General features: G+C 42.3%; 1 protein-coding gene across 2 annotated transcripts in view; it reads right to left on the reverse strand.

The window, feature by feature from the left end:
- si:dkey-49n23.1 (semaphorin-3D) overlaps window positions 1–13,229 on the reverse strand; it is a 297,367-nt gene that overhangs the window by 151,643 nt on the left and 132,495 nt on the right. For both annotated transcript variants that reach the window (XM_039773289.1, XM_039773290.1), the window contains exon 2: window positions 6,197–6,414. In XM_039773289.1, coding sequence (XP_039629223.1) covers window positions 6,197–6,344 — 148 coding nt within the window. In that variant the 5' untranslated portion in view covers window positions 6,345–6,414. The remainder of the gene's footprint in view (window positions 1–6,196; window positions 6,415–13,229) is intronic.

The raw sequence follows: 13,229 nt of genomic DNA on the forward strand, positions 1-13,229 counted from the left end.
TATCCCTGTTTTGGCTCGGATTGGCTCCAGCAGACCCCTGTGACCCTGTAGTTAGGATATAGCGGGTTGGATAATGGATGGATGGATGTTCCGGTAACATTTTGTGCCCCCGGTTTGGTATCATGCTTCACTCATTGTTACCTCCCTGCTTGCCAGTGGGACCCCAAATCATTTGTAGCATCTCCTTTTCAGCCTTATGACATCGACACAGCAACCTGTTCTGTAAAAAGATCACTCCAGAAGACCAACCTATTCACTCCAGAGGTTCAGCCCAGTTGCAGCTATGCATTCCCACCCAGTATAAATGTTGTTACTCCACATGCCGCTAGAAGATCAGGCACTGCCATTGCTTTCTTCATCTTAAACAAGTCAAGGTTAGAAAAGACTGGTGACTATAAACTGGTGAATTTTGAATAAATAAGAATGTCTTTAGGTTTAAGTATACATTGACTTTCTCTAGTACTGTCCTCTACGACCAGCGTTGTAATTATAATGGTAAGTGCATGTTGAGACAAGGATGCATTGAACAATGTATGAAAGAATGAATGGTAATACAGGTGGACGGATAGATGAAGAGATAAGAGTATGAACTGTTATAACGTACGATAGTGTAGGAAGTCTTGCAGGACTACACATACTAAATATGAGCCTACGTGATTATTTACAAAATGTCAAATTAAGGAACAGCTTTAAAATTTGAGTCTGCAGCCTACTGGTTAAGCTAATAAAATTGTCATTAACAAAAATACATTGTCATTTGGAATAACTCACAAAGTAATGTGATACAGAGTAGCATTTTACATAAGACCATAAGATATTTGAGAAACGAGAGGAGACCATTGAGTTCATCAAGCTCGTTCATTTAGCTAATAGCAAAGCTGCCCCAATATCTCATCCAGATTCTTTTCAGGGTTTTCAGAAGGTTTTCTGCTTGAACTGCATGGCTCGATAGTTTGTTTCAGATTCCTACAACTCTTTGTGTAAAGAAGCGCTTCCTGGCTTCTGTTGTAAATGCACTTCCCCTTAATTTCTGCTGGTGTCCTCAAGTACGTGATTCACCATTAAGTTGAAAGAATTTGACTTGATCTACTTTATCAAAGCCCTTGAGGATTTTGAAGACCTGGATGAGGTCCTCACACAGTCTTCTCTGCTTGAGACTAAACAGACTTAATTCTCTGAGTCTGTTACAGTAGGCCATGTCCTGAAGTCCTGAGATACACTTGGTTGTTCTCCACTGCACAGCTTCAAGTGCTGCTATGTCTTTCTTGTATCGTAGTGACCAGAACTGCACATGGTACTCCAGATGTGGTCTTACTAGTACATTATATAGGCTGAGTGTAATGTCCCTCGATTTATTTTTAACAGTTTTCACAATATAATCTAACATTTCATTACCTTTTTTACAAGCTTCTGCACATTGCTAAGACGATGAAAAACGATGTGTCAAAGTAAACCCCTCAATCCTTTTCAGAGATTCTCAAATTCATGTTATTTAGGTGAATCCAGGTGAGTAGCACTAGGAGGATTGTTAGGTTGAATTGTCGAAATTGTTCCAATGTTCCAAGAAATAGTTGTTGTTCCAAAACATTTTGAGAAATGCAGTATTAAATCTTCTAGTAACTGGTAAACTAAAAGTGCCAAACACACTTAAAAGCATGAGCGAGATCAGCAGTTTCTAAAATGTTTTGAGTTACCTCTCTTACAACACTACTGATAAAATCTGGAATGGTGGCCTTGGGTTCATTCGAGCCTGTTTATTTAATTTTGGTTTTATACTACAATCAGAATATTAACAGCAGCTGTTCTCAAAACGCAACAGATAAAAGAGGCCATCCACCTCCAGTTCATCATCAGGCGCCTCTTCTGTTTATTCCTGAATAAAAGTATTTTGCAAACGGGAGGTCAGAGTCAAGAAAGGCCTCAAGTCAGATGTGTTCCCTTATTTATTTTTTTAATTAGTTAAAATGAATATCATATTCCAAAAACAACATCACTGCCAAAACCTCTGAACACTGTGGTTAGTTTCCAGGATATTGGATGTTTATATTAAGATGTTTATATTAATATAGGATGCCATCATCTATATGCTACACCGATCCCTCTCCCACTTGTTTCTGGACTTCTCTAGCACCTTCAACACCATCCAACCTCTGCTCCTTAGGGACAAGCTGACAGAGATGGGAGTAATTCATACCTGGTGCCATGGATCGTGGACTATCTTACAGACAGACCTCAGTATGTGCGTCTCGGGAACTGCAGGTCTGACATTGTGGTCAGCAACACAGGAGCACCGCAGGGAACTGTGCTTTCTCCGGTCCTATTCAGCCAACATAAATCGGACTTCCAATACGATTCGGAGTCCTGCCATGTGCAAAAGTTTGCAGACGACACTGCTATGGTGAGCTGCATCAGGAGTGGGCATGAGGAGGAGTATAGGAACCTAATCAAGGACTTTGTTAAATGGTGCGACTCAAACCACCTACAACTGAACACCAGCAAAACCAAGGAGCTGGTGGTGGATTTTAGGAGGCCCAGGCCCCTCATGGACCCTGTGATCATCAGAGGTGACTGTGCAGAGGGTACAGACCTATAAATACCTGGGAGTGCAGCTGGATGATAAATTGGACTGGACTGCCAACACTGATGCTCTGAGCAAGAGAGGACAGAGCTGACTATACTTCCTTAGAAGGCTGGCGTCCTTCAACATCTGCAATAAGATGCTGCAGATGTTCTATCAGACGGTTGTGGCGAGTGCCCTCTTCTACACGGTGGTGTGCTGGGGAGGCAACATAAAGAAGAAGGACGCCTCACACCTGGACAAACTGGTGAGGAAGGCAGGCTCTATTGTAGGCACAGAGCTTGACAGTTTGACATCCGTGGCAGAGCGACGGGCGCTGAGCAGGCTCCTGTCAGTCATGGAGAATCCACTGCATCCGCTGAACAGGATCATCTCCAGACAGAGCAGCAGCTTCAGCGACAGACTGCTGTCACCGTCCTGCTCCACTGACAGACTGAGGAGACCCCACACTATGCGACTCTTCAATTCCACCCCAGGGGGTAAACGTTAATATTATACAAAATTATTATCTGTCTTTTATACGTTCATTTTTATCACTCTTTAATTTAATATTGTTCTTTATCAGTATGCTGCTGCTGGAGTATGTGAATTTCCCCTTGGGATTAATAAACTATCTATCTATCTATCTATCTATCTATCTAGATGACCGAGTAGTTTGCAGTTCTATCCTCACAGATTCAGAGATCAGTTCGCTTTAGGTGCTTCAGAACCACATGCATACTCCTGTTTACTCCCAGCGACGTTCCTTATGGATTATCCAGCAGTTTTAAACTGTTCCCATCTAAATGAATGAGTGTGCATGTGCGTGCAATGCTGTTGAAGATATCCCATCCTTACACAAATGGCCGCAAGATACATTCTGTCTCAATCATGGACAACGTGGATATATAAAGTGAACTGAATGCTCATGTCAGTGACAATCTAAGAACCACAAGCACATTTCAAGTCACTGTCAGTGATGGTGGATAATAAACCATTGGCTCCAGTTATCATGCTAACCTTCATTGGCAGCACTGATCTTAAAGGAATCCATCCAAACCTTTCATGGGAATGGAATTTGACAGCAGGGAGGAAACAGCAGGCCTGTATCAGTGCTGAGAAGCACTTCCAGTGCTTTGGAGATAGCAGAATTGTTTGTCACCCGGCACAGACAATGGTTTCTTAGGTAACGGCACAGACTGTTGAGCCAGCACAGCACTTGACTATGTCCATAGCCCGGTGTTGAGGACAATAGTCTATTTGTATACAGAGCTCTTCACATAATTTCACATCTCTAAGAACTAACAGAACATCAAAAACAAAACCCTCAGTCATCTAAAAATATCCGAATTGCGGCAAAAGTAAAACAAAACTTGTCATTATAGGTCACTGTGGGCCCAAGCCCACCCTAAGTTTCTGCCTTTTCACACCCTCTTCAGCACTTGTGGTTAACTCTGGGGCAGCGGAGAACACATGTAAGAGTACTGAAATACCACGAGACTTTATTATAAGGAAGATCTCATTTATGTGAATCTGGCTTTCAGAAGACAAGAAGGTGAAGCCTCAAAAAAGCAGAAGTCAGAATCCAAATTCTATCCATCCATCCATTATCCAACCGGCTATATCCTAACTACGGGGTCACGGGGGTCTGCTGGAGCCAATCCCAGCCAACACAGGACACAAGCCCACCGCAGAGAATCCAAATTGAAACAAAAAAAATGCAAAGATAGTGGCAAAATGCGTAAGGCAAGGAAACAAACCCCGGGCAGGACACAAGCCCACCGCAGAGAATCCAAATTGAAACAAAAAAAAAATGCAAAGATTATGGTAAAAATCAGGCTAAGAAGGTTATAAAACTTAGGAGATGGAGTGGCAAAAATGTCAATGGACTTAATGGACTGGTCTTTAAATCGTCAGAGGTCTCCATTGTTTTGCTCATGTGCTGAGCTTTCAATTAAAGATCATCAATCGGTGAGTTACTCACTGGCATGCATTCATTTCTATTTATGATGATTAAGGTGGTGCAGAGGGTAGTGCTGCTGCCACATAGATTTTACATCCTGAGTCCAAACCCTCTGCCTGGATGTGATCTGTATTAAGTTTACGTATTCTCCCTGTGTCTGTGGGGGCTTTCCTTCAAGCACTACTAGTTTTCCACCCACAAAGTCAAAGGCACACAGTATGGATGAGTTGGTGATCCCATATTAGCTGCTGAGGGTGTGTGTGTGAAAGAGTCGAGAGATGCACTGGCTCCTTGTCCCAAGCTGTTTCTTGCCTTGTGTTCTGTGCTGCTCGGTGGGCTCCAGCTCCCCGACAACTCTGAATTACATTAAATGGATTTAAGTTTGTTATATTGCTATCTTGTTAATCAACACACTTATGAGCCCTCTTGCTAAGCAATAATTATAAATATCATATGTAAAAAGGAAATGGAGCAAACATCAAACAAAATATTGCAACCATCCGAGAAACATTATAGAATATTTAAATATATATTTTATAATATTCTGCTCGTCTTCAATAGGGTTGCTTTAAACCTTGGGGTGCTGTTGTCTAATGCCTTATCTCTTCCTTCCTGTACAGAATGGAAGCCCGACAGCCATTCCACCAGTGACGTCACTCCTGTTGTCCACCTCTTCCTGCCAGGATCATTTAAAACCACGGTCACGGCCATTTTGAATCAGTTCTTTTCTGAACTTGTGTCTGGAGAGCTGTCCTGTCATTATTGCTGACAACTGTCTTGTTTGTTTTTTCTTCTTCACAATTTTATGGGATCACCAGGTGGTGTTCCCAACCCTTTATCGATGTTTGTGCTTTCATTACAGTGTGAAATTAAATGCACAGTTACTAATTACAATGAATACTGTAGTGTAGGTGGCACCTGCAATAATTTACAAAAAAACAAACTCACAAAGACACACTTAGAGTGGTCCGATATTCCAGTCAGGTCCCTGGAGCTGTCAGGCAGCAGTGTTAACCTCTCTGCCAATGTGAAACTCAAGTGTAAGAATCCTAACTTTATAAATGCAATGGGTACCAGGAGCTTTTTTGCCATTTGACAGTACTTAACACTCAGGTTTCACTTTTTGGATACCAGCTTATTTTACTGAAAACAATGATATCTGAAAGCAAACATTAGTGCAGTCAGTTTGTCCATTCTTTTCTTCTTTCTGCTGCTCCCGTTAGGGGTCGCCGCAGCGGATCATCTTCTTCCATATCTTCCTGTCCTTCACATCCTGCTCCGTCACCACCATCACCTACATGTCCTGTCTGACCACATCCATAAAGATTCTCTCAGGCTTTCCTCGTTTCCTCCTTCCTGGCAGTTCTATCCTTAGCATCCTTCTCCCAATATACTCAGCAGCTCTCCTCTAGTCCAGTCGGTTTGTCCTAATTTAGTTTTTCTCCTAAAACTAAAAATGTCCAGTGAAACCTGGAGGTCCAGTTAACAAGGTCAACCAGGCAGATGAACTACATGTATTCAGAATCATATAGATGATGCTACCCATCCTTTTACACAGCCATTCTTCTGCCCATCATTACCAGTCCATATTGCATTAACCTCCAGCTACTCCAGCGCTCCACCAAATCAGTGAAAAAGTGAATAGCCAGAACACTCAGATGTACCATTTATCTTACCTTTATATGTAAGCTGCAGACGGGCGGCCCTCTGAGTCCAGGCAGGCGTCCAAGAAACCATTAGCAGAAAGTGGATCAGGAAATGAAGAGGGTGGGGACGTAGCCTCACTGACGGAGCCATCAATTCCTGCTCTCCCAAATATTCCATGTCTTCGTTCAAGGAAGGCTTTCTTTAGAACATCTCCTTCTTGGAAATTTCATAGACATGAGTCTGCAAACTAGAAAGTGGAGAGAAAGATTGTGGATTCAGCTGGACATAATAAAAGCTGAAAGCAAGTCTGCATACTGTAGGAACACATAAAGTTAGTGAAGAGCCACAGTGGACATCTGGTTAAATCCATACTGAATTAACTTTTCTTGTTATACAATATACTATATATATATATATATACTGTATATATACTATATATATATATATATACTGTATATATATATATATATATATATATATATATATATACTTTGTATATATATATATATATTCAAGGCATTCGTAGTCTTAATTAGAATCTGATTGTATGGGTGGTTACCTATCAGGTAACGCTTGTGGTTGGTCAGCAAGTCGGCCAACATCTGCCACGGTGCCCTCTTTCAGTTGCGAGTACAATCAGATTGTGATTCAGACTACGAATGCCTTGAATGTAATTACTCCAATCTACATGCTGTCGAATAAATGAGCCACATGCCGTGGCTCAAAGCAAGGGGCTTCGCCTCTAGCGCTGACGTCTGAGGTTCGATTCCTGAGAGGGGGTGCAGTGAGTGTGTACGCCTGATGAGCCCAGAATTAGGGCGAAACACGTTTCGCAAACTCTTTGCATTATTTGACAGTAAAACTACATATATAATGGATTCAGAAAGTATTCGGACCCCTTCACTTTCTGCACATCTTATTCTGTTGCAGATTCTATTTTTAAATCGATATATTTTTCTGTGTCTGCTCATCCAATAATCCATGATGACAAAGGGAAAATGTTTTCCGAAAGGTTTGCCAATGTATTAAAAATCAAAAACAGATAATCTGTATTTATTTATTTAGCTAAATAAACTAACTAACTAGGCACAAGGCAGGAACCAACTGTGGACAATTAACAAATCCATGCAAACACCCCCAGTCCCACAGTGTCAATGTTGTATCGCTATCTAAGCTAACACACTTTGTTACTGATTACTAGGACAGCATTTTTACAGTTAAGAAATATAGCAAATGTTAGACCTCTTATAACACTGCAAGATGCTGAGAAATTAGTTCACACTTTTGGTTTTAGTTGGCTAGATTACTGCAATGTACTCCTGTCAGGACCACCCAAAAAAGACATCAATCAATTGCAACGAATGCAGAATGCAGCTGCTAGAATCTTAACTAGGAAAAGAAACTCCGAGCAGATCTCTCCAGTTTTGATGTCACTACACTGGTTACCTGTGTCATTCAGAATTGACTTTAAAATATTGCTTAAGGTTTACAAAGCCTTAAATCATCTCACTCCATCCTATATTTCAGAATGCCTCTCACCTTACACTTAGATCTTCAAATGAGGGTCTACTTAGAATTCGAAGAGCTAAACTTAAAAGAAGTGGTGAGGCGGCCTTCTGCTGTTATGCACCTAAAATCTGGAATAGCTGACCGAAAGAACTTCGCCAGGCTAATAAGATGGAGCACTTTAAAAAAACTGCTAAAAACGCATTATTTTAACATGGCTTTCTCATAACTTCATTTTAATATAACCCTGATATCCTGTATATGCATTTAATTATCCATCCATCCATTATCCAACCTACTATATCCCAACCACAGGGTCACGGGGGTCTGCAGGAGCCAATCCCAGCCAACACAGGGCGCAAGACAGGAAACAAAACCCGGGCAGGGCGCCAGCCCACCGCAGGGCACACCCACACAACCACAGACCAAGCACACACCAGGGACAATTTACAATCGCCAGTGCACCTAACCAGCATGTCTTTGGACTGTGGGAGGAAACCGGAGCACCCGGAGGAAACCCACACAGACACGGGGAGAACATGCAAACTCCACACAGGGAGGACCCGGGAAGCGAAGGCAGCAGCGCTACTCACTGCGGCACTGAGCCACTCCATTTAATTATCATTATCATTTTTGGTGGCTCCAAAATCCATACTAACCCCTACTTTCTCTGGATTTCTGTGGTGGCGATCTGCACCACCACCCTCTGATCAAAGCACTGTGTTGTCCCTCCATTGATGGACTGAAGGCCAGAGGACCACATGACTGTCATCATCAAGTTCTTCCGTGTGAAGCCTGAAAACCATGAGAACTGATTGCAATCATTTGATGTTAGGTAGAATGCCTAGTGAGGGCTGGGTGGTCTCGTGGCCTTGGAACCCCTGCAGATTTTGTTTTTTTCTCCAGCCGTCTGGAGTGTTTTTTTTGTTTTTTTCTGTCCTCCCTGGCCATCGGACCTTACTTTTATCCATCCATCCCTCATCCAACCCGCTATATCCTAACTAGAGGAGGTCTGCTGGAGCCAATCCCAGCCAACACAGGGTTCAAGGCAGGAAACAAACCCTGGGCAGGGTGCCATCCCATCGCAGGGCGCACACACCAAGCACACACTAGGGACAATTTAGGATCACCAATGCATGTCTTTGGACAGTGGGAGGAAACTCATACAGACACAGGGAGAACATGCAAACTCCATGTTAATTAGTAATGCCTAATTTCTTTCTTTATATTTTGTCTTTTTTCTCATTCTTCATCCTGTAAAGCACTTTGAGCTACATCATTTGTATGAAAATGTGCTATAGAAATAAATGTTGTTGTTGTTGTTGTTGAGAAAATGACTGGATTACCTGGAGAAATGTAGACACAGGAAGAACATGCAGAATTAACGCAGTCTCGGATTTGAACCCAGACTCCTGGAGCAATGAGACACCAGTGCTAAATCTTCTTATCTAAAGATGCTAATATATAACAAGGCCAAATACCTTTGCAATACCATTGGCAAATGTTGAGCATGCACTGAGATGGACAGCTGTGAAAGAGTGGGGTCAGTGGGTCATGGTTTGCCATTTCTTTTTTCCAGCGCAGTCCAAATTCCAGTAATGAGTGTCTACATGAATCACTCTCGTGTAGAGCTCTCTATAAACTGCCCAGCCCTTTATTAGACAATGAGTCTTGCTTAAGAGGCTGATCTGCAGTGGTGTTAACCCAAAATCAGTTTAAGGCCGCAGCAACGTTCAGTTCATGTGAAAACTGTGCGCACTTCCAGAAGTCCATCAATGGGTTCCTGAACCAAACTTTTTCATAAGTAGATCAGTGGCGCCTTGGGCCCATTCCAGGATAGTCTAACCAGCTCTTTATGGCAGAAATGATAAAACCATAGAGATATAATTAAATGTTGTGTAGTTAAAAACTAATAAAGCACCCTGAGATGGTTTCAGTACAGAAAGGTGATCTGTCAAACCGTAAGGCGGCTTTGAGTCCAGCCTTAAACTTACAATGCGGCCCTGACAGATTCACTTAACCCAACAAGCCTTCAGTTATGTGTAATACATGTAAAAAGTTGTAAACTTGTAAACTACCCTGAAATTCTTCTAAGAAACCCCCAAATGTTTCTACAGCACTTCAGCATGTAAAAATAGTGTTTGCTGATAGAAAAACCCTCTTTTACCATATGAGTGAGATGATGCTATGCAGTATACCAGCTTTAGACGCTTACCTTTATAACCCAAGGAAAGGTAGAAACAAGGTGAAATATTGAAAGCTTTGCCCTTGGCGAGTAATAAGATGACATGCATTTTCTCATTTTGGTTTACTCTTTCAAAACTGACTTTCTTTTTTTGATATTCAAATGTCAGGCACTTTATGAGCCTGAAGAAACTACACTTGAGCAAAAAAAATAGACATCTTGTCATGTAACACATGTCATATCCATCCATTATCCAACCCGCTATATCCTAACTACAGGGTTATGGGGGGCTGCTGGAGCCAATCCCAGCGCACAAGGCAGAAAAAAACCCCGGCCAGGACACCAGCCCACTGCAGGGCACACACACGCCAGGGACAATTTAGGATCGCCAGTACACCTAACCTGCATGTTTTTGGACTGTGGGAGGAAACCCACACAGACACAGGGAGAACATACAAACTCCATGCAGGGAGGATCTGGGAAGCGAACCCGGGTCTCCTAACGACGAGGCAGCAGCTCTACCCACTGCGCCACCCCACGCGTCACACATTTTTTTACTTTATGACATAAGAGCACACAACGTATATGAAGAGAAGTGTGACAAGGAAGAAGGAAAATGCATGTGTGAAATGCAGCTGACATCCTATTGTACTGACGGCACAGGGCAGTAGCAGTTTTGCAACATAATGGAATCAGAAGCTGGCTCCGAAACATAAAGCGAATACGGTAATCAAGTAAACAAAACTCAGGATGTGAAGCAAGAAACATATAACAATGTAGGAATCAAATAACAATGCAGGAAAATTTGTAAACCAAGACAAAAGGCAAAACACAAAAGATAATTGTAGTTTAAGGACAGAAAAATGTTGTAACTGGAGAACACAAAGCTGACAATAAAGAATGACCACTAAAGTTTTTTTTAGGTGAATCAAAATATCAAACAACCTGAAAGTATACGACGAGTAATGATGTCACATGTCACACACTCCAGGTTGACCGGCCTAGTGACCGACAACAAAACAATCCCAAAATGGTAGCAGCATAAGAGAAGCAAATTGACACTGTGGAGAATATAATTCAGTTTTACCAATATTATACAAAGGTATATATAGCCAAGAGATTGCTTGGCCTCTCTGCTCAAATCATTTTTAGAGGCCAAGAAGCAAAATTAAAACCAACAAGCCTGATCGTCATACCTATTTAGGGTGGAACCTGGCCTAAAAAACCCATTTGGCTTCCTGGGTGAAAGAGGCATTTTCATGGCAAGACTACCCTGCTTTGACGATCCCATTCGATTTACAGAGGGGGACCACCCCATTTCTTGTGCTCAGACAGATTGCGCTAAATTCATGAAGGGGGACCCTGTGGGGTCACAAACACTGCCATATGAAAAAGTGGGTTATGAAACATTAAAGTCTGGGAAGCACTGCTCTCTCTCTCTCTTTCTCTCTCTTATTTATTTGCCTAAGCCATTGCCTGGTAGGTAACCACCCAAATAATCAGATTGCGATTCAGAACTAAGAATGTAATACTGTACTCCGATCTACACTGCGTCAAATAAGCAAACCAGCTGTGGTGGCGCTACGTCAGAGGCTTCCCCACAGGAGCTGACGTCCGAGTTTCGATCCCCGTAAGGGGATGCAAAAGTGCGTACACCTGATGAGACCCAATAGCGAAACACGCGTTGTGTACTCTTTCTGTTATTTGGCAAATACTGTATCACATATCTATGATCTGCTTCTCGCAACTGAGAAGACGTGGCAGATATTTGCTGACTGGCCGACCAACCACAAGCGTTACCTGGTAGGTAACCACCTAAATAACCAGATTAGAACTAAGAATGCAAAATATATATATATAGTGGTGGATGGTCAGAGCCTTTGCCCAAGTATGAAAGGATTGGGGGAGAGAGTATTTTCAGGACAGTTTCTTCCCCGGGCCAACAGAGGGCAGCCTCCATGGCTTCCAGTGGGGCCACGGGTCATGAACATGGGAGCTCAACTCTACTGGGGCCCGAGGCCACCACTAGGGTGCGCATGGACTTTTAAAGGGCCCAATTTGACAGCACTTCCGCCACACCCAGAAGTGCTGCTGGCAGAAGCTTGATGGGCACCTGGAGTCCTTCTGGGTGCCCTATAAAAAGGGGCCAGTTACCACCACTCGACGGCCAGAGGACAAAGCCAGAGGAGGACTGGGTTGTGTAGGGCTGTGTCTTGGTGATCTGCGCACTGAACTGCAAATAAACCGAGTGCTGGGTGCTAAACCGGTCTCCTGCCTGTCTGTGTCGGGGTTGGCTTCACTAAATATTTTAAAGGCTCATAAACTCAAAAGGCAGCATCCCCAAATGTCCTCAAATGTGGTCGCCCTGTTTTTTTAGGGTGTTGACATGAAGAGAGAGTAGATTTTCTTGCTTTAGTGAATACCTGGAGATTTTGCTTACTATGAATGCAGATGTATACTTGGTGGTCCACATTAATGGCAGGTCGGACTGGTCTCAGAACACAGTGGAACTGTATAAGAAAGAACAAAGCTGGCTCATCTTCTTTAGGAGATGACATTTTTTTTTTAACGTAGAGACATTTTTCATATCTTCTACAAGTCTGTGATGGCCAGTTCAATTTTCTATGTTGTGGTGTGCTGGGCTGGTAACATCAGTTCAAAAGAGGCCCACCGAATCAACAAATTAATTAAAAGGGCAAACTCAGTTATGGGACCCCCTGGATGTAGGAGCAAAGGAGAAAATGAAAACCAAACTGAGTGTCATTATGAACGATGCTGCATATCTTCTCCATGACATACAAAGACTGAGGACTTTCAGCCAACAAATTATTCAGTAGAAGTGTGTCAAGACACGCAACTGGGGGCTCCTTTATACCAACAGCAATACTTCAGTACAATGACAGCCACGTTAGAATTTTTCTTTCTTTTGAATATTCTTGCTTTTTAGTCATTCCAATGTGTGTTCAACTGTGGTCGAAATTTTACATTTTATTAATGAAAGAAACATCCTCCAACAGGACTACTCAGTTATCAGGCAGGAGAAAAGCTATTCATTGTCTCTTTTAATTACTCCTCAGTGAAATGCCTCGGAGGGAGCATTCTGTAGAAGCAGTCTGTTACAGCCTGGTCAGAGAAACAAAGAATGGAAGTTCATTTTATAGACTGTTGAATTTACATACAGTCTCAATCAATGCATACATTTTACTCTGATTGATTTGTTGGTTTACAACCCAATAAATTTATATAAAATAAAAGTTTGTTATATTATTTTCTGGTCTTCTTATACCTTTTGAGATGAGCTACCCCCTCTTGAAAGTTCTGCGCATATAACAACTGTCCATTCAGATTGTTTACAGGACCTCTGCTGATTT

The sequence above is a fragment of the Polypterus senegalus genome, chromosome 12 (genome assembly GCF_016835505.1).
Source record: "Polypterus senegalus isolate Bchr_013 chromosome 12, ASM1683550v1, whole genome shotgun sequence".
Taxonomy (NCBI): Eukaryota; Metazoa; Chordata; class Cladistia; order Polypteriformes; family Polypteridae; genus Polypterus; species Polypterus senegalus.